At 42.5% G+C, this 27917-nt stretch overlaps 1 protein-coding gene across 10 annotated transcripts in view; it reads right to left on the bottom strand.

Moving 5' to 3' along the window:
• Nucleotides 1-27917, bottom strand: part of LOC122882838 (plexin-A1-like) — a 325344-nt gene that overhangs the window by 99308 nt on the left and 198119 nt on the right. For 9 of the 10 annotated variants that reach the window (XR_006379472.1, XR_006379471.1, XM_044210655.1 and 6 more), the window contains 5 exons: nucleotides 27099-27195; nucleotides 14362-14585; nucleotides 3312-3463; nucleotides 2216-2336; nucleotides 1343-1479 (listed from right to left, as the gene is read on the bottom strand). Coding sequence is in view for 8 of the 10 variants with exons in the window: in XM_044210655.1 (XP_044066590.1) it covers nucleotides 1343-1479; nucleotides 2216-2336; nucleotides 3312-3463; nucleotides 14362-14585; nucleotides 27099-27195 (731 nt within the window). In the remaining 2 variants the exon portion in view is untranslated. Of the gene's footprint in view, nucleotides 1-1342; nucleotides 1480-2215; nucleotides 2337-3311; nucleotides 3464-14361; nucleotides 14586-23874; nucleotides 24068-27098; nucleotides 27196-27917 lie in introns of those variants that run through there. The other variant, XM_044210659.1, reaches the window with a different exon arrangement.

The raw sequence follows: 27917 nt of genomic DNA, 5'->3' as shown, positions 1-27917 counted from the left end.
TTTTTGTAGTATACTGTATGTCCACATTTGCAAAGGATGTGAAATAATAATAAAACTGTATATTATGACTGGTGTAACCCCTCCCCTACAGTATTTACAGTATTTTATAGAAGAATAAATGTAATGCATTTAGTGTAGGGATGAAGAGAAGGATGTAGAAACAAAAACAGAGAAGAGAAGTCATGTTTAATAAAGTTTATACCTGCTGTGATTGGTACAATGACAAGGATTAACACCACCAGTCACAAACACTGGGGGAGGGATGGAAAGAGTTTGTGTATGTGCCTGTGTGTGTATATATACTTTATATGTGTGTGTGTGCCCATGCTTGCATGTCCCATAGGCAAAATAACATTTTCAATTCAGTCTTGAGTGCAGTCCCCAGTAGCTACATTATCTAATATGTATTTAGCACAGTTGAGTGGTGGCTGCTTTTCGGGACATGACTTCACAGGAGCAATGTATATATATGTGTGTGTGTGTGTGTGTGTGTGTGTGTAGTGCGTATATGTGTGTATACACTTTAATGTAGTGTTGTACATTCTATTGTGCCTATGTATACCTTGGTAGTCACAGAGAGAGAGGGAGAGAGTGTGAGAGAGAGAAAAGGAGAGAGATAATCTACAATATCCACTCTCCCAAGTCCCTTTGTATGTAACCATAGCAACCCCATTCACAAAGAATACATGCCCCAGCATCCTTCACAAGATGCCACAAACACAGTCACACAGTTAGGGTGTGACAGATAAAGACAGAGTTGAGGTGAGCGAACAGCTGTGATGAAGTGGAATCTGTTGGATTACTGTGAGGAGGCTGCAGCACAGAAATGACTGCTGTGACATCAAAGCTAGCATACGGTTGCTTCCATAGAGATTAGCTATGAGAGGCTAATCCATGCATTTGACATGCAAGCGACTGTGGTGATAGTTTGGACTTTTACATTCACTAGATTAGGGAAAGCTTGTGTGAGTGCAGACAAAGAGATGCTGTGTCTGCAAGCAACAAGCATTCATGATCACACACAGAAAAAAAACATCCTAACCTGACACACTGATTACATGCTTACATGTGCATGTGATATCTTTATGATAATGACATTTTTTGCAATACACACGGACACATCTTTAAACAGAGCATGTTTATTTATGCATATATTTTCTTTATCTTTATTAATTAATTTCCTGTATTATCTACAGTACCTTCAGTCATAATTCTGAATTTGTTTTATTATCTTAATAAGTCTTATTCTTATCTAAATCCTATTCTCCTCTGCTGTGATGGTCCAATTTCCCTATAGGGACAATAAAAATTTAATTTAGATTGACAAAAAAATGTTCCTTACTTTTTGAAGTAGCAGGGCTGCAGTCCTATGCTGACAGACACGTAGCTGCCTGCATTGAGGTAGCTTCCCTCGATGGTGACCTGGGTGCCACCAGAAATAGGCCCCTGAGATGGCTGGATACGGGTAAAGTATGGAGTCTGGAGAAGAGACAAAAAACATATTTTTTAGCAAATATAAACAGTATTACAGAGGCATCATTCTCATAAATCTAATAAAAAAAAAAGAAATTCATCAAGGAAAACAGCATTTAAATAGTATAAAAACAAAATATATACTATTGCTTATGAACTTTATTATGATTTAATCAATTACGTCACCTTGTTTTGATCTGTAATTTCAATGAAACCCTTGGACCATTTTGTAAATGACAGAAAGCAGTGATGAGATGCCTCATACAAATTCAATGACATGATACACAATGGAGATTTATGCAAAAAAAGCATAAATGAGATGACATAGAAACAAGTCTATAAGGTAATATTGGCAAGGTAACTAAGGTAATGCAAACAACATGTTAAAGGCTTGAAAACAAAGTACTGACTGTAAGTTACATAAATTACAGGAAACCAAATTCAAGGAAAATTACAGAACACAGAGTAGTTCTTCATGAAGGTGTCACCTGTAACTCTAAGCACTAACTGCTGCCACAGACATTCTAACGTTGCCTTTTTGTGCCCAAAATATAACAAATTTAATGACACAGTGATCCTCCATTAAAACTGATTGTGGCTGACCAAAAGAAAAACAGTATTAATCTTTAGTGACTTTCAAACAAAATACTATCTATTTAAAAAATTCTCAACCATTCTCAAACCGAACCCTTGCTCAGTGACTGGAGAAGTTTCATCAAAGCAGTGTCTTTATGGTCCTTACCACAAAGGTAAATGGCCTAGGCGACAGGGCTCTGTAGTCATTGATGCAGTCTCTCACACACACCTCAACCTGAGCTTCTTGGACCCTGTAGCTGGTAGCATCGTTCAGCAGACACACAATTCTGTGGATGGAAGGTTAATGGAGAAAAGGAGAGAGTAAGAGGTTGTTGTTATTCTAGTCAATTTTTTTAGATTTTTATTTTAACTTTTTCAAAATTCTACTTTTTATTATCTTCAGTAACAGTTGCACATTGGTATTGTCAGCAGGGAATACTTAAAAGACATCCAAAGTTTTAACACGTACCACAAAATTTCTGACATCTTATCAAATGCTGCTTCAAACTATATATAAATATTTTCAAACTGAAAATATCTGACACAATAGATTTGAATCTGTGTTTGGAGGGGTGACAGAAAGAATAAAGAAAACAGGAAAAAGCTAAGTAGGAAGGAGGGGAAAAATACAATTTGTCCTAGACATGTTTGAAGTGTTGAAGGGATGTCAGGAATAATGTGTAAAATAACTGATATGTGTGTAATATTTAAATAGAGATGCCCTCTAACTCAACATGCATCATTTCCCAACTAACTGCACTACAGAGAGATGTTTGATCTGCGTGAACTCAATTCCTGAGCCGTGTAGGACCCTGCAGAGGAGTAAATGTCAGGATGGAGGGATGAGTTAAAATAAAGGAAAGAGCATATGTAGGGTGTAATGGAGGGGAACAACAGATGGAATTTACAGACACACAGAAAAAACCCTGATGTCACTATCTTTTCAGCTGCTCAATGAGGCTGCATGGGCACCTACACAAAAACGTGTTGTGTTGACATTTTTTCTGTCGTTTGATTGGTCAGGATGAGAGAGGTACTGGTTGCTGCTGTTTTTGGTGTCTGTGTGTGTCCACAGATCTGTCAGTGTGTGTGTTTGTGAGAGAGACAATTGCTGCCTGTATGTGTCTGCAAATGCATTCAACTGTGTTTCTGTGTTTTGTGAGCAAACTACGCCATTTTCAGTCTTTCTGTGCATGTGGGTGTGTGTTATAATATTGGTGTGTGTGCTTGCATGCGTATAAGTGCTCTGTTCCTTAACTTACCTCTCTGCACTGACATATTCCTCCTCAATAGGCACACAGGGCACCTTGCCCAGTCTGACGCCCATCTGGATGTCTCTGAACTGGAGACCTAGGTTTTCCCCCAGGATGGTTACCCTCGTTCCCCCTTGGCGAGGCCCCTTCTCAGGGAACAACTGGACCAACAAGACAATGGAGGACAAAGGTCAGAATGGATGGAGGAGGAGAGACGGAGAATATACAGAAAAGAGACAAAAGAACAGGAAGATGTAAGGTGAAGATGAAGGAAAAAGAGACAAAACAAAGACAATGAAGAATCAATATTTTCATGATCACTTTGACCACTGCATTATATATTCACATATGCATAAACACACACACTCACATTAAAGGCACAAAATCTATCTGCAGTTTCATATGCTGACTAGTCCCCTTACACGACATAGCACGGACACCCCAACACAAATACACACACAGGCATACACATGCATAGAAACACTCAACACACAGAGCCATTGACCCACACAAACATACACACACATCATACAGAATCGCCCATATCAAGTGAATGAAGTTTTAATTAAGAAAAATCACCCTCTTGGCTTTGAAAAACTATGAAAATGAGATAAAGAGAGTGCGAAAAAACAACTTGCGTTGACACGCAGAACCATTACTGGCATCATCTCGGGGGTTTAATTGAAACTTATTAAGCCAGCTTGGCTTTGTCGGCGGAACTGTGGCAGTGTAACGCTCAGTCATGCCGCCGAACTATAATGTGATTCATCTAGCCAGATTATGGCGTGTAACGGGGACAGGTGTGGTGTGACAAAACAAATATGGTGACTGATGGATGGTGACTGTCACAAACACGCACACATAAATTACAGCACGGACATACACACATAAACCTAATCCCTAACAAGCATCATGAGGTAATTATGTGTAATCTGTCCATTGCCCTTTCTCCTGCAGTGCTTTGCTGAGTATCCAACACAGTGTGGAAATGCAACCGCCACCAGGCAACAACAGTATGGAGGCATAGCGCTATTATTATACTGCAGACAGTACCAACAGTAACAACAGACCGTGATAAATGGTGATTTCAACAGTGTGGACTAGTTTGAGGAATGAACAATTTGTCTTGCCAGACACATGAGATTTAACTCTAAACTTGATGCAGAGAAAGCTATCTAGAATCCAAATTCTTTTCTGTACCCTGCTTAAGAACCAAAGGCTATACTGTTGGCTAATGAATAGCACCACTGGGGCAACTGGAGATTAAGAATGTTCAATGTTTAGTCTACTGCATTGCCAAACATATGGAGTATAATTTTACCCAGAAAAAAAATTAAAAGGGAAAATGGAGAAAATTAAAACAGAAAATTGGAATAGAAAAGTGGAAAATGGCAAAAACTACATGAAAATGATCAAACTGAAATCTTAAATATAAGAGATTAAATTAAAAATGGCAATGAGAAATGATAAAGGAAAACATATAGTAAAAATGAAAATGGAATTTTGCAATCGCTTAGATAATGACAAACTGATCCGAGCGCTGACTACAATGGAGTGTCTCTTCTCATGCTGTTACTATAGTTACTATCACTGGCTGTCTAGTCAGCACAAGACAAAATATGAAGATTCTGAAATGTTCCATCTATCCCTATCAGTCCATGGATGCCATAACATAAATCCATGAAACTGTGAAACTGTGTTTGTGGCGTGAGGTTTTGGTCCTGATGCACCGCAGCCTCCTGCCGGAGGGGAGTGTCTGAAACAGTTTGTATCTAGGGTGGGAGGGGTCAGCCACAATACTTCCCACAGGAAGTACATGCTTTGCTGGGCTTTCTTGGTGAGGGAGCTGATGTTCAGCTCCCACTTGAGGTCCTGGGTGATGATGGTGCCCAGCAAGCAGAAGAACTCCACAGTGTCACCAAGTCACACAGGGTGATGGGGGCGGGTCGGGCTGGGTTCTTAATGTAATCCACAATTATCTCTGACTGGAGGTGCAGCTGTTGGTGTACAGAGGGGAAAGAACGCAGCCTTGAGGGGAACCGGTGCTGATGGTCCGGGAGTCAGAGATACAGTGGGTACGGAAAGTATTCAGACCCCTTTAAATTTTTCACTCTTTGTTTCATTCTCATTAATGTACACTCAGCACCCCATCTTGACAGAAAAAAAACAGAAATGTAGAAATGTATGCAAATTTATTAAAAAAGAAAAACTGAAATATCACATGGTCATAAGTATTCAGACCCTTTGCTCAGTATTGAGTAGAAGCACCCTTTTGAGCTAGTACAGCCATGAGTCTTCTTGGGAATGATGCAACAAGTTTTTCACACCTGGATTTGGGGATCCTCTGCCATTCTTCCTTGCAGATCCTTTCCAGTTCCGTGAGGTTGGATGGTGAACATTGGTGGACAGCCATTTTCAGGTCTCTCTAGAGATGCTCAATTGAGTTTAGGTCAGGGCTCTGGCTGGGCCAGTCAAGAATGGTCACAGAGTTGTTCCGAAGCCACTCCTTTGTTATTTTAGCTGTGTTCTTAGGGTCATTGTCTTGTTGGAAGGTGAACCTTCGGCCCAATCTGAGGTCCCGAGAAGAGGTTTTCTTCCAGGATATCTCTGTACTTGGCCGCATTCATCTTTCCTTCAATTGCAACCAGTCGTCCTGTCCCTGCAGCTGAAAAACAACCCCATAGCATAATGCTGCCACCACCATGTTTCACTGTTGGGATTGTATTGGGCAATACCACACATACCGCTTAGAATTAACGCCAAAAAGTTCAATCTTGGTCTCATCAGACCAGAGGATCTTATTTCTCATAGTCTGGGAGTCCTTCATGTGTTTTTTGGCAAACTCTATGTGGGCTTTCATATGTCTTGCATCGAGGAGAGGCTTCCGTCGGGCCACTCTGCCATAAAGCCCCGACTGGTGGAGGGTAGCAGTGATAGTTGACTTTCTGGAACTTTCTCCCATCTCCCTACTGCATCTCTAGAGCTCAGTGATCTTTGGGTTCTTCTTTACCTCTCTCACCAAGGCTCTTCTCCCACGATTGCTCAGTGTGGCTGGTTGGCCAGATCTAGGAAGAATTCTGGTCGTCCCAAACTTCTTCCACTTAAGGATTATGGAGGCCACTGTGTTCTTAGGAACCTTGAGTGCTGCCGAAATTCTTTTGTAACCTTGGCCAGATCCGTGCCTTGCCACAATTATGTCTCTGCGCTCCTTGGGCAGTTCCTTCGACCTCATGATTCTCATTTGCTCTGACATGCACTGTGAGCTGTAAAGTCTTATGTAGACAGGTGTGTGCCTTTCCTAATCAAGTCCAATCAGTTTAATTAAACACAGCTGGACTCCAATGAAGGAGTAGAACCATCTCAAGGAGGATCAGAAGAAATGGACAGCATGTGAGTTAAATATGAGTGTCACAGCAAAGGGTCTGAATACTTATGACCATGTGATATTTCAGTTTTTCTTTTTTAACAAATTTGCAAAAATTTCTACATTTCTGTTTTTTTCTGTCAAGATGGGGTGCTGAGTGTACATTAATGAGAAATAAAATGAACTTTTTTGATTTTAGCAAATGGCTGCAATGAAACAAAGAGTGAAAAATTTAAAAGGGTCTGAATACTTTCCGTACCCACTGTATGTTTCCCCAGCCTCACATGCTGCCTCCTGTTGGATAGGAAGTCTGTGATCCACCTGCAGGTGGAGTCAGGCACACTCAGCTGGGAGAGCTTGTCCTGTAGTAGGGTCGGGATGATGGTGTTGAAGGCAGAGCTGATATCCACAAACAGGATCTTGGCGTAGGTTCCTGAGGAGTCGAGGTGCTGCAGGATGAAGTTGAGGGCCATGCTTACTGCATCGCAAACTGCAGGGAGTCCCAGAGTGGGTCTTTGCTAGCTTTGAGGTGGGACAACACAAGGCGCTCAAAAGACTTCATTAATACAGAGGACAGGGTGACGGGTCTGTAGTCATTAAGTCTTGTGGTCCTTGGTTTTTTGGGGACAGGGATGATGGTGGAGGATTTGAAACAGGCTGGCACATGGCATGTCTCCAGTGAGGTGCTAAAAATGTCCGCTGTTCAGCACAGTGCTTCAGGATGGATGGGGAGACAGAGTCTGGTACACAGCAGTTGTGTACCAGCTGATGTATGATTTCACAGCCTCTGTGAACTCATCCAGACTTTTGGTAAAAGTCCTGAAAACATCCCAGTCAGTACAGTCCAAGCACCCATGTCCTCCATAACTTCACTGGTTCACTGCTTTGATGTCCTCACAACTGGTTTACAGAGCTTTAATTTCTGCCTGTATGCAGGAATCAGGTGGACCACGACGTGGTCAGAGTGTCCAAGTGCAGCGCAGGGGACAGTGTGATAGGCGCTGCTTACTGTAGTGTAACAGTGATCCAGAATATTTGCCTCTCTGGTCGGGGATTTGGGGAGTTCATGGCTGAGATTTCCCTTGTTAAAGTCACCGGGGACAATAACTAAGGAGTCTGGGTTTGCCCACTCTACACACAGTATCTGGTCGGCGAGCATGCGCTGTGCGTCCTGCACATTGGCCTGTGGTGGAATGTAAACACCGACCAGAATGAATTAAACAAACTCACGGGGGGAGTAGGTTTACAGTTTATGAATACATTTCAGATCAGAAGAACAATGCTGTTGAATCACTGTCACATTGTTACACCAGACACTGTTGATGTAAAAACATATACCTCCACCTTTCATTTTGTTGCGATCCAGCCTGCCAAGTTGTATCGCAGAGTCCGGTATCAATCCACACAGCCACGTCTCCATGAAGCATAAATAAAAATCTCTGTTTTTTCTCATCAGTAGCTGAAGTTCATCCAGTTTATTGCGCAAGGAGCGCACGTTAGAGAGAAATATTCAAGGTAACGGTGTGTGAATTCCTCTCTGGCGCACAAGTATACTAGCACGCTTCCGCTCTCCTCTGGTGTTTCACTGCATGAGCAAAGATGAGAGCACCTTTGATCAGAATGTCCATTAATTCCACAGATGGAAGCAGAAGAGATGGAAATAAGTCCGCTGGTGTAGTTCCACTGAGGTTCATGAGCACTTCTCTGGTAAAAAGAGCTCCGGGTATCACAGCAGAAAAACAAAGACAAAAAAGCAAGACAAAACAACGTGCACCAAAACACCGAGGCAGCCATCCTTGGCGCCATCTTGTACATGCACATAATCCACTAAGCAGCAGATAATAGCTTTCTTGTCAAAGAACTGCGCTGCGGATGAGGAAAGCTTGGAGAGAGAGATGAACAAGGAGTTTCCTCTTGTTTTGTCATCTGTAGCAAGGGGAGGACGTGTCCAATGTCCTTGGCACAAAACTTTGACTGCACCCCCTTCTTGATCTATCTTGTCCTAATTCTTTACTTGTTCTAATTTCTTCTAAAATAATTAAGAAAGTTTATTGCAAGTTTAATTCTCCCAGGTTTAAAAGCTTGGCACTCTCAGTTGCTGACAGATACACTATGAAAGACAGAATATACTCCACTTAGTGACAGATGAGTAATAACAGGGTCAAACCAGATTTGAACGTCATAAATGTCTATCATGTACAAACTCTGGTTCCACACTCACATGTGCGTATGTATGACTATAAAGTATATGTACATATGTGTATATATCTGCACAGCATATTAATGAGGAAAATAAAATCAATACAAGTTAGTGTTCCTTGTATTAGGCTATAGGAATGTGTATTCCCTGTCTGTCTCCTCCTCAGAGGGGGAGGAATGTAGGAGAAGTGGGGGCAGTCACACACACAGACACGTAGAATCATTGTGTCAGGCAGAGTGACATTTCAACTTACATCTTGTCTTATTGCATATGGTTAATGGCACATAACATATTAATTAATGTACATTTCAATTCTGCATGGCAAAGTCAGTTTCTTTGTCCTTTGTTTCTGAGTTCACGGTGCCATGTGCTGAGACTTCCATCTCCTGGAATATGGGAGTATTAGGTCAGTTTATGGCCTGTCTGTTGTAAATTTGGCCACTTGTCACTTACTTTCCATTAGTGTCATTTTTGAGTCTTGGCGGGGGCTGTTCTTACAAAGGCTAGTTCTTTTATCAATAAAGATACAAAATGTTCATCAAGATCTGTGTTATTCATGCTAAAATCAGTTGTATGTTTAAGAGTTTGAACTATAATCTAATAATCATAGTAATGTCTGAATATATGAAGTGTTATGTGCTGGGGTTTGAAAACTAATACCTTACATGCCGCTATAGAAAATAATCTATAAAAAACATAATAACTGGAGTGAACTGAATGATGAGACCAAGAGGGAGACAGAGGGAGAGCAGTCTGGTCGGGGAAAATGCTGCCTAGTATTTGGAAACAGACTCAGTTGGAACCTCAGGCGCCAGTAGAGCCTCAGTACTTTGGTTCCACAAACACAATAGCTGGTAAACACTGACCAGAGTGAGTAGCCATCAAGCTCTAGGGTATGATATGGGCAACAGATGTCAGGGTGTGGAAATGGGGCTTCAGATGGTTTTGGAAGAATTAAGCTATGATTCCACAAAATACAATATCAGCTAGCCACCAAGCCCTGGGATGTTAACATGGGGAGAGCCACAGGCAGACAGGCAACAGAGAAAGAGAAAGAAGAGTGCTGTTAAAAGGGATTATTACCAACATTATCTGAGGGGGGCATTGAAAAAGGGACCAATGAAGACTTTGACAACATATACTATCACACCATAAACACACACAGTAGTCACCAGGCAGTGGCAAAAATGTCTTAGGGCATGTTATGCATGTTCTACATATACTTTATATTAGAACAGTTTTGATGCTAAATTATTTTCACAACTAATGAGCACAGCTCCCTGTGAAGCACATTTAAGAGAGAATCGTAGATTCCCTTGCAGGCATAGAAGCAAGTTAAAATGCACATTACCATATTAGCCAGCATACAATCCTGTACAAAACTGTACTTTTATCTGGTGATGTTTTCTCAGTATTTACATGGAGGTATTTTTGAATCCCTTCAAAACACAGCTTTTACGTGTTTAAGGTTACAGTTAGGGTGGACCTAAACCTCTCAGTATTGGGGTATGGACTAATAACCAATTAGGTCTAGAGATAAAGCCAATCATAGCAGTGGCCCATTTAGCTTGTGCACCAATTTTAAACAACCAAAAACAGTACAGCTGTGGTGCATAGAGGCCAGGTAGTGACACAGAAAAAGAGAAAACACCTTCTCCTTACTTATCAATAGACCACAACCTTGTAATTAGGTATCTGGAGATGTTTTCATGTACTGTATAAATGTGGTTCTGTACTTTCACATGTAGTTCTGTAGCTTCAATAGTATGGCATGGGCATTGACAGGGTTTGTCGATACAATATCACATATAATACCCATACAAAAAAAAGTGTTTCCTGGTCCTGTATAATATTTTAGATGAATGCTAGCCTACAACTGTAAAATGTAGTTAACATCAAATGCCTAGAAGTGATACCACATTCAATGAATCTGTGAACCCTTAACTAGCCTTGGTGCTTACGGTGGCTCTATGACAATCTGTAACTCCTCATCCATATTTGTGAGAAGAAAGGTGAGGTTGTGGTAGCTGGCATATTTTGTGCAAACTGCCATGCATTCAGCAGTAGTATCATGATGGACCCCAAAGTGGAATAGGAAATCTCAACATCCTTCAAACCTTTGAGGGGGGGCGCACCAACTGTAAGTAGGTGTCTAATAAACATTATGATCTCTAGCTATGTACTGTATCTGAAACATGATCATTGTGGTAAAGAAGATGGACCCAGAACACTACACCTACTAGCTACTATGACGAAAAGAATATCATGGTTGTGTGCCATTATATAATTTCTGTTATATCTGAGAGTGCATCACTGTTGTAGTTGTTTTATACTGTTATTGTGTATTGTTTTTATACTGATATTGTTTTTACTGTCTCTGCTATTGTCTTGTAAAGTTCCTTTGAGTACCTTTTAAAGCTCTATTCAAATAAAATGTATTATAATTATTATTACTAATGTTCTTACCGTACGTATCTGGCTGCTGTGACGTCATTTTCAATCAACAATGAGGCTACATTAGCCAGCACAGTTAATATGAGTTAAGGAATTTTGCTCAGAACCCCAGTCGAAATTGAGATTGCATATTGTCTATGCAAAGATGGATGATGAAAAAAAAAAGGAGATCCCTCCACCATGTCCATTGTTTTCCAATTTTAAGACACCTCATAGCTGGAGAAGAAGTTTGGGTTATATGTAGTCTATGGGGGCCCACAGCTTTGGAAGGAGCAATAAATCCAATTAATCTTTTTATCTTTGGCATCATTTTTCTTCTTGTGTTTGGCCACTTCTTTACCGCTGACCAGGAATGCACTGGAGGTAAAGTACTGTGGCGTCACTCTGTGGTTGTGTGGCCTTTATATTGCAGTCCTAACCACATAGTAGCCACATCAAATCATCAATATTATAGCAGTGCTTTCCTAGTAGCCTGTCATCCTGCCTGTACATAAATTGTGTGTGTTCTGTGACATGGTAATATTACTGTAGTCTGAGTGGGAACCAATAGCACATGCGTTTTGGGAGGCCAGCAGCTGCTAAAAACTCGCTTTTGTTGTTTATGTGGTCAGAAAATAGTTTGGGACTTCTGCTAAGGCATTCTAAGCAAACAGGGAGTACAGGAAATTAAATTTGCATTGAGCCTTTTTTTCTTTCTTGGGAATACTACCTCAAACAAATATCATATAAGCATAGTTATTATGTTCAAAAATTTGAAAACCCTGGGAATACTGAACTGGGAATTTCTTTTTCTCAAAAGTGGATTTTAGGTGCTTGGAGATTATAATGTTATTAAAAGATTCTTGTTCGCATTGACACAGGCTATTTTAATGTGTTGAGAGACTTGGCTGCTGCCCATTCGGGGTTATTGCCAGCAATACCTACGCGATTAACCAGAATATGTACTGCATACAGGGCAGTCAGTACGTATCAGAACAGTGAGCAGTAAAAAGTCATAGTCATTGTTACACTAATGAACTTGGTTTATCTTAAATAATTATGACCAAAACCTAACCCCCACCCTCCACTTAATGAAGTAGCTTGACCTTTGATGGTCTAATGTGCAGTTGGTGCTGTAGGTCCAATATATAGTCTGTTCATATAATCCATATAATAACCATCACATTATTTCATAATCTGCATTGCATGGTTTACCTACTGAAAAATAACTGCTGTACTTTTTCCTGTAATAGTTTTAATTAGCTAAGTCAACAGAATGAATATTATGATAAATAAAATTCAACTGGAAGATAATATCAACTAAACAGGGTAAAATAAATCCATTACATTACATCAGTGACGTTATCAATTCTGTTTCAGACACATTACCATGATCCAGCAGTATAGTCTGAACCAATGCATTACCTTAAAATTATGATTTAACTTTGTCAAGAGAATATGCTCAAAAGATTTATATAAAAAGTCTGCTTTATCATGATATTTAGCTAATAGGTGTAAAATACACAATTGAAAGAAAGAAAATTGTATGTCTTGATTTGATCAAGAACTGAGGCTTTAATGAGAGTTATTGCTCTTAAAACAACTGAAAATAGATAAGACGAAGTCTTAAATGTTCATTTGAGCAAAATCTATCTGACCAATGCTATCTGACCCTTACAGTTTTCCAAACACATCAATACACAGACAGTGACATACAAAAATGAACAGTTTATTTAAAAGAATTAAAACCAAACAAACCTTTACATGCCTCTGTCTCTAAAGTACAGATTTGATGTAACAGTGAGTAATAATAGAATTTTTGTGTCAAGGGCAGGCACAAGGTCCCAACATGTGTGTGTTTTAATAGCAACACATTAAAATAGAGCCACTTTCATTTTCGGTTCAGGACACGTAGGGCTTTCGTGACCACAGGGGCTTCAACAAAGCTGACGCAATGCCTATCAAGGTTTACCAGCCTTGGATCTCTGCAGGTGACTTTACACTCTTCACAAGTTGACGGAATTATGATGTGGCACTCAAAGAAGCCGCGCTGCTTTTCTTTGCAGGTGATTTTAGAACTGTAACACTGGAGGGTGTTTCTTTTGGTTGTTGCCGACTGTGGATTTTGGATGTTTTTTTTCTTTCCTACCAATAGTGATGCCTCTGTTGAGTAACACTCTCAAATTAGGGTGCCTTCACTTTGCGGCCTCAAAAATATAAATATTTGCATGGACGGAATACAAACTTATTGGGCCATTAGTTATTGGTTCTATTATAATGGTAAATGGCTAATTATAGCAATATATATTTGTATTAGTAAAAGCCTGTCCAGAGCATCTAGGTTGTCATTTTTAACACAGTATTATTAAAGTAAACTGTCCTTTTTTTGATAATTAAAAGACTAGTGTAAATAGTTCATAGTTAAATGATTTAATAGCAATCGAAACATAAAGAACAGTCTGCTTTTTAAAGGCGCGATCTGTGATCTAAATATTAACCAAAGGATAGGCCCACCAAAAGAATTCAAAGCACAGGACTACAACCTAATGTCACTCCCAAACTGATTGATAGGTTGGACTAACACTAGACAACAACTAAAGCAGTTTAAAAAAGGTTGTTTTGTTTTGATTGTACGTTTAGTTTATATGGTCAAAAAACTACTGATTGGGCCTTTATGTTACAGTTGTACTAAAACTCAACACAGGTCAATGTGACAGACACATAGCATGTTAAAAAGTCGAACTTTTCTGTTCTGTCTGAAAAGAAGCCATAAAAACCGATATCAAAGTAATGTATGGCATTCATACTCTCTCACATACACATACACCAGGACATTTTATAAGACTCCATAAACACAGAAATGACACTATACTCCACACACAACCACAGTGAGAATTGTCAACTTTCATCTACACGTGGAACACACATATGCCTAAAAGTACATTAGCATCTTTTCAAATACACACACTATCAGTATCAGTACATCTCTCAGCCTGTTTAATATGTGGTGGTCATTTTCTATGTATGCAGACATACCAAGAAACACACACACACACACTTACCTTAGTGATCTTGGGGTGGGTGCAGCGGCTGTTTACAGAGGTGACGTGCATCCACCCTCCACCTTCAGCCAGCTGCAGCGGGAGGTGGTAATTTCCTCCACCGGTACACTCCTGCCTGAGGGAGCACTTTTTGTCCTGGACGCACCAACCACATTCAAACCTGGGGTCAGCCTTCAGGCACCTACCACAGCTATCCCGCAACGCTCTGCACTTGTACAGGTGGGCTGGCCAGGATACAGAGAGAGTGGTAAAGAGACATAGACAGATTTGATATGATTGGAGACGCAGTCATACAAACATTCCTCAGTCACATAGACTTTCTTTTATCATTATTTCATGTTTCAGCTTTTCAAAAAGAGTTATGAAAGAATCCCTCTATGAGAAACTACATTAAAACCGAAAGGTAGTGGAGCAGAGGCTAACTCAAGTGCAGTGAGATCATTATTTTCTCTTAGCTTGTACTCTTTGAGGTTTAACAAAACTGGAGCCCTGTCCCACTTCTGGGCTTGCTCTGCTATGCTAGTGTTCGCTGGACCATGTGTTTTTGTGGTTTTAATTAGTATGTCTGAAAAGCTGAGACACAATGTTAGGGTTTTCTGCCCACATTCAAAGGTGAATTGATATCTACTGCTCTACTTGTCAAAATGATGGTGAGCTAAGGAGCATGTAAACTCTAGAGGTGCTGGGAGGTGGATTTTATTTTTTATTTTTTTAATTTGGAAAGAGGCAGGCTAGCTGTTTCTCCCTGTTTCCAGTCTTTATGCTAAGCAAAGCTAAATGGCTACTGGCTGTAGCTTCATATTTACCATACAGACATGACATAGATCTCCTCATTTAACTCTCAATAAGTACAGTTGTACATAGCCTACTTATTCATCTTAGTGCACAGAAAATCTATCATGTTTAACTTTTTAGAAAAACTGATTTTCTCTCCATTTTCTATGGCAGGCTGGAGTAGTCCTACATGTCTGAATAGCAATTAACTTGGTATGATTTAAATGCACAAACTATAGTTGCTTTATTTTGGAAACTTTGCCTTTCGTATACTGCTTGAGAAATATTATTGTTGATGAACAGAAAGTTCTGTACATTATTAATCTCAAGGAAAGCAACGGTGGCAAGAAAAACGTCACAAAAGTAATCAGGTGTTTATATTTCTGTTAGTAGCCTGAGAGAGAGAGCAGAGGAACAGCATAAATTAATGTTAATCACCTGCAACACCTAAAACCTTCAGTAGGTGATTATTACCACTCCTGGCTGTGACGAAGAGAAACTGTTTCCACAGATAAATAGTGAAAAAAAAAACAAGTGACCTACAGGGATATTACAGAAATTAATTCAACAGGGAATGTCTTCGCCAATAGGGAATTGATAATTTGTTGTGTAAAAAAAACTCCCTAAACTCTGCAGAGTGGAAAAAGTCATTAAAAGTAGAAAATGAATAAATAAGTAGATTAAGAATAAATAATTAAAACCTCAAACACCTGAGAAAAGGAGAGGAGAGGGAGATGAAAGAAAGCAGGGAAGAGGGGGAGGTTAAACTTTAGCTGCACTTGTTAACAAAACAGTAACAAGAATTGTTGTGAATTTAAAGATGGGCAGGCCCCATGAGGACGACAGAATCAGAGAACCAGATAGAACCAGAGAGTGAAAGAGTTTAAAAGAAAATAAGAGAGAGACGAAGAGACCCTAAACAAGAGAGAATTTATGTGAAGTGTAGAGAAACAAGCTAAGACAAATAGACAAGAGAAAGTCACATGCAAACAAGAGAGAAAAAAGTACCGGTAAATTGATAGGTTTTTTGATTTCTGTTTTGTTACCATTTGTAATCGGTTCATCTCTGTCATAATTATCTCAGTTGATACTACAGTGCCAAAACCTGCAGGCAGATGTGTTTGCTGTCACACCAGAGGGAAAAAAGCAACGTATGGAAGAATCTCTTCCCACCTCCTCAGCAGACAGACGGTGGCCAGACTTCAAAGCAAGCCTCTTTCATATCCATCCGCCCGTCGCGGCCCTCCACTCGGTGTAATCTGATTAGCCATGGCTCAGTTTAAAAGTAGTGTGACGCTAATTAATCTGAACCAAATGAATGATTTAATTAACATTAACATCTCCACTTTACACTGGGACAAAGTCGGGCCAGGGCCGAGCAGCTCTGCCTCAGACGGATAATACAGCTCCAATTCAGAAAGAAAAAAACAGGGATGGAGCAAAGAGGGATTAATAGAGGATGGAGAGAGAAAGGAGAAGGTCTTTATGGGATTTGTATGATGATGACATGCATGTTTTTTTAGAAGTTTAAGACCTTTAACACTAAGCATGGCATTGAACTCAGAATCCTTAAAGGTATTCTGCTAGGCTTTAGCACAATAACTATGGGGGTTGATAGAGTTGTTGATTCATGCTAATTACTCATCCATAACCTAGCCAGTTATTTCAGAAATCTGTCCTTGGCTTGTTATGAGGAACACACCACTGGCCTTGGATGCTGCCTGCATAAATTCTCTGCCAACTAGAAAGTCAAGTAGCAAGCACTACTTACTCATGGTCATAACAATAGGAACATACTTGTCATGTTCACATACACTGCCTCTAAGATCACTGGATTTCCCACTCCCAAACTCTCAGAGCTCAATACCATTACTGTCACATGCAAAGCACTCACTGTGGCACACATCCCTGGGAACTGAGTTAGCTAGATAACTCTGCTGTAGAAATCCTCATATCTGAAGCATGGTCTGATGTCAGAAGCCATGTTATGAGTTTTATTCAAACATTACTGATCTTGGATAAGTAAAAACCAAAAAAAGTACACTCTCGTCATAGATCACAAGACTGCGACAAAATCCCCCAAATTCCTCACAGCTCACTGTTTTTAATTCAACTGTGAGCTGTGGTTATTTTCAAAATATCAACAGTGAAGTGTAAAGAAATTTCAATTCAAAGTATTAAGTCTGGAATTAAATAGAACAAAATGTTATGAACTATCAGATACCAACAAGTGAAGTACATATAAGTCATGGATGTGATTCACCTTTATGTTAAGTGACTCCAGTGTTTATGTTTTTGTAATTATAACAGACAGCAAATATATGTATTTTAAGCCATTATCTAAAATATATTGTTGGTTGACTTATAATTAATGATTGATCATTAATGACCAAAAGTTAGATCTTCTCTGTGGCCAATCATTACTTCATTTTAAATAGACATACAGTTAGGAAGTTTTGGAGGCTCATAATGACAACGTTAACATGCTGATGTCTTGCAGTTATAATGTACATGTATAATGTGTACCACATTCATATACATTGGTTAAGCATGTTAGCATGCTAATATTTACGGGTTAGAACTGAACACAAAGTACAGCTGAGGCTGATGGTAATGCAGGTATTTTGTCGTAAACCAAAATGATGGACAAAAAAAAATCTGAGGGCAGGTGAGAGTACATTATTGTTGTACTTCATGATCTAAGGACCCAAAAGCAGAACACAGTGAGGTGGAGAACCGGATAGTAGGTTTTAACAGTTTTTATTTGTATACAAGTACTAGTCGCTGAGTGCTCTTCCAGAGCAGGCGGATCAGGTGTAGTCCGCTGGGGACAGGAGTGCCGAAACAGTCCGTGGAGCACCTGCCTTTGTTCCAACGGCGTAGGCATTGAGCGGTGCTTCTGGATATGGCTCATGTAGCGTGGCAGGCAGAACAGGAAAGCGGCGTTGCAGAGATCAGAGAACACACGGTGGCTGCTATCACCGGCAGGGAATGACTGACAGAGCGGGTATCAATCAACTTAACTGGGTCGAGAATAGAGCCATGGCGAAGGTGTCATACGGGAGTATGGAGAAGATCTGATGCTGGTTGTGAGGTAGAGCTAGGTAGATATACTGTGGAGACCGATTGGATGATGAACTTCAGGTGTGCCAGTGATTCGCAGCAGGAGGGAAAACCAGGGAGCCCCGCCCAGGTCGATACACATACACACACAGTGACAAACAGAGGACTGACAAGGAACACAAGGAGAGGAGAGCACACTAGAGCACACAAGGATAGGGAGAGAAATGCGGCTAACTATGACAGTACCCACCCTTAACGGGAGCCTCCTGGCGACCCTCCAGGTTTATCCGGACGGGCTCGATGGAACTCCCTCACCAGACGTTGAACGAGGATGAGGGAGCTTGGGACCCAGGACCTGTCTTCCGGACCGTATCCCTCCCAGTCCACTAGGTAGTGGAATCCCCTTCCCCGTCGGCGCACATCCAGCAGTCACCGGACAAAGTACGCCGGATGCTCATCAATGACCCGGGTGAGTGGAGGGGGATCGGAAGGAGAGCACAGAGTGCTGAAGGGGACTGGTTTCAGTAGGGATACATGGAAAGTGGGGTGGACTCTCATGGAACAGGGTAGTCTCAGCCTGACCGCAGAAGGATTACTGATGCGTTCGATAATGACTGGACCAATGTAATGGGGGGAAAGTTTCCTAGATTCAGTTCTTAACGGAATGTTCTTGGCAGAAAGCCAAACTTTCTGACCTGGTTTATAGGGTGGTGCTGGAATCCGGTGCCAATCAGCGATGTGTCGGTTCTTTCCGCAGACCAGAGAAGTGCTGCCCAGGTCTCTTTCCAGACTTTACGGCAACGTCAAAGGTGGTGTTGAACGGAGGGGACTGCGAGTTCACTCTCTTGCGATGGAAACAGTGGAGGCTGGTACCCTAATGAGGACTCAAAAGGAGACAGACCAGAGGCAGCACTGGTTAGTGAATTGTGTGCATACTCAACCCAGGGAAGTTGGGAGCTCTAGGAGGAAGGGTTGGTGGCTGCCACACATCAAAGTGTTGCCTCAAGGTCCTGGTTGGCTCTTTCCATCTGGCTGTTGGTCTGGGGATGAAATCTGGAGGAGAGGCTGATGGTAGCTTCAAGGGCTTTCCAGACTTGCGAGACGAACGGGGGCCCCGGTCAGAACCGATGTCGAGTGGAATACCACGGAAACGGAAAACATGTTGGACTAGGAGATCCACCGTCTCTTGTGCTGAGGGGAGTTTGGTTAGTGCCAGAAAATGAACAGCCTTAGAAAAACAATCTACGATAGTAAGGATGGCAGTGTTACCTTGAGATGGGGGTAACCCTGTGAAAAAGTCCAATGCAATGTGTGACCAAGGGTGACAGGGAACGGGAAGTGGCTGTAGTAGGCCAGCCGGTGGCTAGTGAGAGGATTTTCCTCTAATGCAGACGGAGCAGGCTGCCATAAAGGCCCGAGTATCTGCTTCCATGGTCCCCCACCAAAAGTGATGCTTGAGTAGGGAGAGAGTCCGGGTCATGCCAGGGTGACAGGAAAAACAAGAATTATGTGCCCACTGGAGCACCTGGGAACAAACAGAGTTAGGGACAAACAGATGATTAGGAGGGCCATTCCCGGGGTCCAGCTGGTCCCGCTGGGCCTCTCTGATTATGGATTCGATCTCCCAGGTCACGGCGGCCACGCAGGTGGACGGGAGAATGCTATCGGGTCCGGAGGTGCTGTCCTGGGAGAGATACTGACGAGAGAGAGCATCGGGCTTAATGTTCTTGGACCCGTGGTGGTAAGTGAGGGTGAAGTTGAAGTGACCGAAGAACAGGGCCCAACAAGCTTGCCGGGAGTTTAGCCTTTTGGCTGTCTGGATGTATTTGAGGATTTTATGATCAGTCCATACCACAAACGGTTGTTCCGCTCCCTCCAGCCAGTGTTGCCATTCCTCCAATGCTAGTTTGACTGCCAGGAGTTCCCTATTTCTAACATCATAATTTTGCTCAGCCGGGGAAAGGCGTCGAGAGAAGAAGGCACACAGGTGGAGTTTCTGGTCGGTAGTCAAACGCTGGGAGAGAACTGCTCCCACCCCTATGTCCAAGGCATCCACTTCCACTGTGAACTGATGTGAGGGATTGGGTTGGATCAGGATGGGAGCTGAGGTAAATAGGACCTTGAATCTGGCTAGAGCCGAGTCAGCCTCTGCATTCCAGGAGAAGGGAATGTTGGAAGAGGTAAGTCTTGTGAGGGGTGCTGCCACTCGATTGTAGTCCCTGATGAACCGTCGGTAGAAATTGGCAAAACCTGTAGTTGCTTGCGGTTAGAAGGAGTCGGCCACTCCATCACTGCTTTGATCTTTTCTGGATCCGTCTTCACCTGCCCACTCTCGATGATGAAGCCGAGGAAACCCTTTGAACTGTCGTGAAAATCACACTGACTGACTGGCTTGGTGACGAAAACAAAGCAGTTCAGAAAATTTCTCAAGACGCCATTGACGAGTGCCTGGAACACAGCAGCAGCGTTCGTTAACCCAAAAGGCATGACCAGGTATTCAAAGTGTCCTAATGGGTTGTTAAAGGCCGTCTTCTACTCATCCCCTTCCCGAATACGGACCAAGTGACAGGCGTTCCGGAGGTCCAGCTTGGTGAATACAGTGGCCCCCGAAGGGGTTCAAAAGCAGAGTTGATTAGCAGCAAAGGAAATTTATTCTTAATGGTGATATGGTTGAGACGTCTAAAATCAATGCAGGGGTGTGGTGTCTTGTCCTTTTTCGCCACAAAGATGAATCCTGCCCCTACTGGAGAAGATGAAGGGCAGATTAGTCCAGCATGCAAAGAGTCATTGATATATCTCTCCATGGCTTCTCTTTCAGGTCGGGCCCAGGGAGAAGGTCAATGGTATGTCTGACACGTTCCTGGCACCGTTCGCGTAGACGGTTGTCCTTCCTGATACACAGGGATATCAGAGTGTCTAGGTTAGTGGGCTCATCCCGAGCCGCCAGCTCATCCTTGATTTGCTCAAACAATCCCTTCACAAACACGCTGACAAGTGCCTCCTCATTCCACCCCGAGTCAGCATCCAGTGTCCGGAACTCGATAGAATAGTCCGCTACACTGCGGTTACCTTGACCGATATGTAGCAACCGCCTCCCAGCGTTCCTGTTGACATCTGATCAAAAACATTCCTCATCTTAGCCAAAAATTCCGCTAAGGACAAGGATGACAGTGGTTGATGAGCATGAATAGCTTCCACCCAGGCTAACGCTCTCCCTCTTAGTAACCCCACAATATAATGTACCTTAGATTGATCTGAAGCAAATGTCATGGGTCGCTGGCAGAATACTAGTAAGCACTGAACTAGTTACATCTCCGGCGAAGGAATCCGGGTTGGAGACGTAGGAATCCCGGAGTGGAGGCGATATCGGTGGCAGATTCGTTGGTGTAGCCGGTGAAGGTTGCGCCAAAGAGGTAGGAGAAGAGAGTAATGAGTCTTGACACTTGATTAGTGAGTTGTGTGATCTGGGTTACCATGGCTTTATTGCTGTCAGAGAGAGCCCGGAGGAGTTGTTCATGTTGCCCCAGCTGAATCCCCTGGCTAGTTAATGCATGATGGAACAGAGTTACTTCCGGGTTGGTGTCTGCTGGGTCCATGTTGGCCAGATCGTTCTGTTGTACTTCATGATCTAAGGACCGAAAAGCAGAACACAGCGAGGTGGAGAACCGGATAGTAGGTTGTAACAGTTTTTATTTGTACACAAGTCCTGGTCACTGAGCGCTCTTCCAGAGCGGACGGATCAGGTGTAGTCTGCTGGGGACAGGAGTGCAATCTGCCAACACAGTCTGTGGAGCACCGGCTGGGTTCCAAGGACGTAGGTGTTGAGCGGGGCTTCTGGATATGGCTTGGGTAGCGTGGCCGGTAGAGCAGGAAACAGCTGGCTCGTGTAGCGTGGCAGGCAAAACAGGAATGCGGCATTGCAGAGATCAGAGAGACCGATTGGATGATGAACTTCAGGTGTGCCGGTGATCCGCAGCAGGAGGGTAAAAACAGGGAGCCCTGCCCAGGCCGATACACACACACACACACACACACAGTGACGAACAGAGGACTGACAAGGAACACAAGGAGAGGAGAGCACACTAGAGCACACAAGGATAGGGAGAGATATGTGGCTAACTATGACAATTATCTACTACAACACCTGTATTTTTGCCTTGTTCTCTCCACTAACTGCCTCTCCTCCCAAGTCTGCTTCAGAGCCTGAACCGATACAGCTTGGCCAGGCCCGTCTCTCTCCAGAGGAAAGACAGCAGCATTTTAATACTAGGAGCTGCCTGTATTGTGGTCAGGTCAGCCATTTTCTCTCTTCCTGTCCCTCACATCCATTGACAGTAGTGGGAGATATACTGCTGAATCAAACAACCTGCCCATCTCCCTCCAGATATGTGAATAGCTCTCTTGTGTGGGGATGACAGTCCTTTACCCTGCCAACTCTTGTTGCCTCAGGTGCTGATGAGAGTTTTATTGATAAAGAGACTGCAACTCAGTTGGGAATTCCTCTCTACTCTCCTCTTGAGTCCAAAGCCCTAAATGGATAGCCCCTCGCTCGGGTTTGTGAAAAAACTGCCCCTGTAGTTCTTTCAGGTAACCACCATCACATAATTGACCGCCCTCACTCTCAACCCTTAGTTCTTGGCTATCCCTGGTTGAAGATCCATAATCAACAGATCGACTGGCCGAAGGGAAGGGTAATTTCATGGAGCTTATTTTGTCATGCCAACTGTTTACATTCTGCTTTGGCCCCTATCTTGTCTGTACTGCAGCCCATCTCTGAATCTCCAGACCTCTCAGCAGTTCCACCTGTGTACCATGACCTGGCTCCTGTGTTTAGTAAAGACCAAGCCCTGTCGCTGCCATCTCACTGGCCATACGACTGCTCCATCAACCTTCAGCCTGGAGCTCCACTTCCCAGCAGTCGGTTATAACCTCTCTCGTCCTGAGCATGAAGCTATGGAGAAGCACATTCAGGACTCCTTGGCAGCAGGTATCATTAGACCTTCCTCTTCCCCGGTAGGTGCTGGTTTTCTCTTTGTTGACAAAAAGGATGTGACTAAAACCATTCATAGATTTCTGTGGACTTAACTATATTACTGTGAAAAATAAATACCCCTTGCCTCTCATCAGTTCTGCTTTCGCCCCTCTCCATGGTGCCACGTTTTTCATCAAACTAGACCTCCGAAATGCCTACCATCTTGTCCGCATCAGAGAGGGACATGTGGAAAACAGTGTTTTAACATACCACTTGGTCACTTTGAGTATTTGGTAATGCCTTTTGGACATACCAATGCCCCTGCTGTTTTCCAGAATCTAGTGAATGATGTGTTATGATTGGATGTGTTGTCTTTGTCTATCTGGATGACATTTTGATTTTTCAAGGACCTTGAAGCTCACAAGCAACATGTGCGCCGAGTTCTCCACCAGCTGTGGGAAAACAAGCTTTTTGTCAAATCTGAAAAATGTGAATTTCATGCTTAGTGTCTCTTTTTAGGGTATGTTATTGCTCAGGGGCAGGTTCAAATGGATCCCGCCAAAGTCTTGGCAGTAATAGAGTGGCCAGCACCCACAAACCTGAAGAAGCTACAGCATTTTCTGGGGATTTGCAATTTCTAATAGCATTTAATTCGCAACTACAGTCGTCTGGCAGCACCTCTCACCACTCACCTCCACCCCATTCCATTTGACCCCTGAGGCAGAATCAGCATTCCTGGAACTCAAGCACTGCTTCACCTCCGCCCCAGTCCTCACTCAACCAGACCTTGAGCTCCAGTTCATCGTGGAAGTGGATACCGGGGTAGGTGCTGTACTATCAATGTTTCCCGTCTGATCAAAAGCTCCATCCTTGTGCTTTCTTTTCTCAGACTCTCATCTGCAGAAAGAAATTATGACATCGGCAACCATGAACTCCTGGCAGTTAAATTGGCCTTTGAGGAATGGCGTCACTGGCTGGAAGGTTCTGCACTCCCTTTCATAATATGGACAGATGATAAAAACCTCTCCGACATCCAAACTGCCAAACATCTAAAATTCTGGTAAGCCAGGTGGGCTCTGTTTTTGGTAGTCAATTTCACTCTCATTTATCGCCCTGGTTCCAGGAACATCAAGCCAGATGCCCTCTCCCACCAGTTCACTGCCGACCACTCTAGCTCCGAGCCAGATCCCATCTTGCCATTCACCTGCATCGTTGCTGCTGTCTCCTGGGAAATTGAGTCCTGTGTCCACCAAGCCCAGCAGGACCACCTTGACTCAGGCAATGGCCTCATTAATACTCTGTATGCATGATTCTGTTCATTCTGATGTTCTCCAGTGGGCCCATTCCAGCTGCCTTACCTGTTGGTGTTAACTGAACGATTGCCTTCCTACGTCAGCACTTTTGGTGGCCCACTGTGGAGAAAGATTACTGAAGGTTTGTCTCCACCTGCTCGGTCTATGCCCAGAGCAAAACCTCTACTAAACCCACTTCTGGCCTGCTTCACCCTCTGCCCATACCCAGCCATCCCTGGTCACACATAGTTCTTAATGGTAACGCAGTTATTCTCACCACAATGATAGGTTTTCCAAACAGGCTCACTTCATTCCGCTCCCCATGCTTCTGACCTCCAGGGAAACTGTGAACCTACTTGTGTTTCGTCTGCATGGCATCTCCACTGACATTGTTTCTGATAGAGGACGCCAGTTTACATCCCAGGTATGGAAATCTTTCTGTTCAGGTCTTGGTATTAATGTCAGTATCTCTTCTGGACAGTTAGGAGATGGAGACTGCACTACAGTGTGTGACTACTACCAACCCATCCAGCTGGAGTGCCCAGATACCCTGGGTTGAATATGCCTACAACACCCTCATCAACGCTTCAACTGGTATGTCACCTTTTGAATGTGGTAACCAACCCCCCTTGTTCCCATCCCAGGAAGTGATGTTTCGGTTCCTTCTGTCCAGGACCATCTGCGCCATTACCATCAGACTCAGAGGAAGGCCCGAGCTGCCCTTTTTCATGTTTTGACCAGGACCCAATCCCAAGCCAACTGTCGCCACATCCTGGCCCCAGTTCACCCCCCTGGACAAAAGGTATGGCTCTCTTCTAAGAACCTACCGCTGAAGGTTGAATCTAAAAAACTGGCCCCTCGGTTCATTGGTCCTTTTGAAATTGATCATGTTATTAACCCCTCTGCTGTACACCTAAAACTTGCAGCCTCCCTGAAGAGCCATCCCACTTTCCATGTTTCCCTGATTAAACCTGCCTGGCCCAAGCCACAATCCCCGGCTCTCTGCTACCAGCTCCTTACTACCTTTAAGCCATCTTCCACCAGTATTTCACAATAAAAACCTTAACTTCGTAACCGACTCCTAGTCTGTGTCTGCACCTGGGTTCACTAGTCTTGCAGCCCTGTAACACTCTGTCGGGTTGTTTGAAGTTCGAGTTGTAATAACAATTTTCACACCAGCATAAATTAACCAAATGGAAAAATGCACCAACGTTGGTCTGAAGCGCACCCTTAGTAATTTAACTTCATGAAGCCCTTACAATTTATTACCAAGGCCAAAATACAAAGTGCAACAGAGTTACAGAATTTGACTAAACTAACCTAAAATAAACTGAATTACTCAACAAAATATTGAGCAGAACACAATCATGTTTTCCTTAGCAAGCAACTAAAAGATGATCATTTTACCAATAATAGTATTAACAGTAGTAAATAGTATAATTACTACTATTTCATAAATGTTTCTGGATAAAATGTTCCATTAAACACAAATGTCAAACTGTAATGTGCAGAATTACTTGATTCACTAAAAATGCTGATACTAGTACTGAGTGGATCATTCACCAAATATAGGGCTGTATTGCTCAGTTGAGTATTTATCTGATTAGGAAAAGTCATCAAATCTACAGTTCAAAATTACAGTATAGGGTCTATCTACTTGATCGCACAGAAATGTGATTATTTTGTCGTGGCAGCTACACTAGTTCTCGCATGCTAAACTCAGGACGTTTAATCCCCAGAAGGGATCTTTCAGCATAGACTGAAACTGTAAAGGAGGATATTTTAAACAAAATAAGAGGCAGAAGAATTAGGTCATGACCGATAAGCAACTAATTTCCAAGCAATCTGCAAAATGAACTGCATGTCTGACATTAATCAAAATGAGGTCAAATAGAACACAAAGGATGTGAGACTAAAACGTGCATGTGTCATCTAAAGACTGACGTGAATAAAAGAATAAAAATAGAAGAGAATAGAGTGGGAAGGGTTAATATGACTCTAGACTTGCAAATTTGGAGCAAAAGACTGTATGACACACTTGAGAGCAAGACTTATATTATCTTGTGTAATGGGACGTCTAAAATCATTAGCCTCCACCACCCAATATATTACACTTGATAAAGAATTTAGAATTGGTAATTGTTTTCCACTTCATGCACAAATAGCGATTAAAAATAATAAATGCCATCCCCCCATGTCGCTTTCTGTTTTACTTTATCAATCCCTTTATTCTCATCTACCCCCCCACCATTACATGGTGCATTTATCAACCTGTCATCCACCCATCGTTCTTCCCCTTCATCCTTTCTTCTGTCTATTGGCTTCACCATTTGTTTATCTTCCTCTCTAACATCCATCCCTGTTAATTTCTGTGTTGGATGTTTGTTTGTTATCATCGCCATCCATCAATCACTCCTTCTGCCCCTCTTTTATCTCTGAGACAAGAATAGTGTTTTTCCACATGGATGGTACACTTTCACCTTTCTCCCTGATGGCTGTCAAAAATGAAATTACAGATTTCTTATAAAGGGGACAAACTGCACACGGTGTTGTTGCATCACAGTAAATCATTACAGACAGATAAACAACCAGGGCCAGAACAGAGATGGTTACACAGAGAAAAGAAAGTGTTCTACCTTGAATGTTGAACGGGTTGTCAATGACAAAGTTTCCATTCCACACCACGGAGAGGTCGACTGGCAGGTCACTGATGTCACTGCCCTCGTAGTCATACTGAGACAGACAGAGAAACAAAAAGACAAGGAGTGTGTGAGAAATTGTCGATTTATAATGGATTCAATGCAAATTGGGAATTGTATGAGATATTGTTTAACTTGCATAGTGATTCGCCCTGGTATGTTCATTGCAGACAGTGATACAGCCTGAGCATGCATAAGTCTATATTTACCAAAACAGACATATTTCATAAATACAAATAGAGAAATAACAGATGGGTTACAGCCGAATGGGTATGGAAGAATGGAGACGGCAATGTGAAGGGAGGAGAGCACATGAGGTAGTACAGAGGGAGAAAGAATAGACAGGTGACAAAAGGAAAATGGGGGAAGGGATGAAGAGAAGAGAAGAGAAGAGAGAGGAGAGGTGAAAGCAGACTGAAATCGGACACAGGTAGACGTGTGAGAGGACCTTAGTCATTTACGCATGAGTTAAGTGGTGGGATGAGGGTAAGGGAGAGATAAGATACAGAGCAGTTTAAAGTGAAATTGGCATTTCCAATTTGCTCCCTGAGTCACTGGATTTTAATAGACTCAACCATCCCATATGGGCAATGGGGCCTGAGCCACAGTCAAAACTTTTCTCCAATCTTCTCTGATTCGCTATAATGACTCAAATACCAAACATATCACAGAAGTGAATACTTGATGAAATTGTCCTGTGTGTAGATAAAGTCAAAATATGAAGTTGCACAGTTGTTGTTTTCACACACACAGGTA

Source organism: Siniperca chuatsi, linkage group LG10 (assembly GCF_020085105.1).
Source record: "Siniperca chuatsi isolate FFG_IHB_CAS linkage group LG10, ASM2008510v1, whole genome shotgun sequence".
In the NCBI taxonomy this organism is placed as follows: Eukaryota; Metazoa; Chordata; class Actinopteri; order Centrarchiformes; family Sinipercidae; genus Siniperca; species Siniperca chuatsi.
This window is presented reverse-complemented; position numbering and strand designations above follow the sequence as displayed.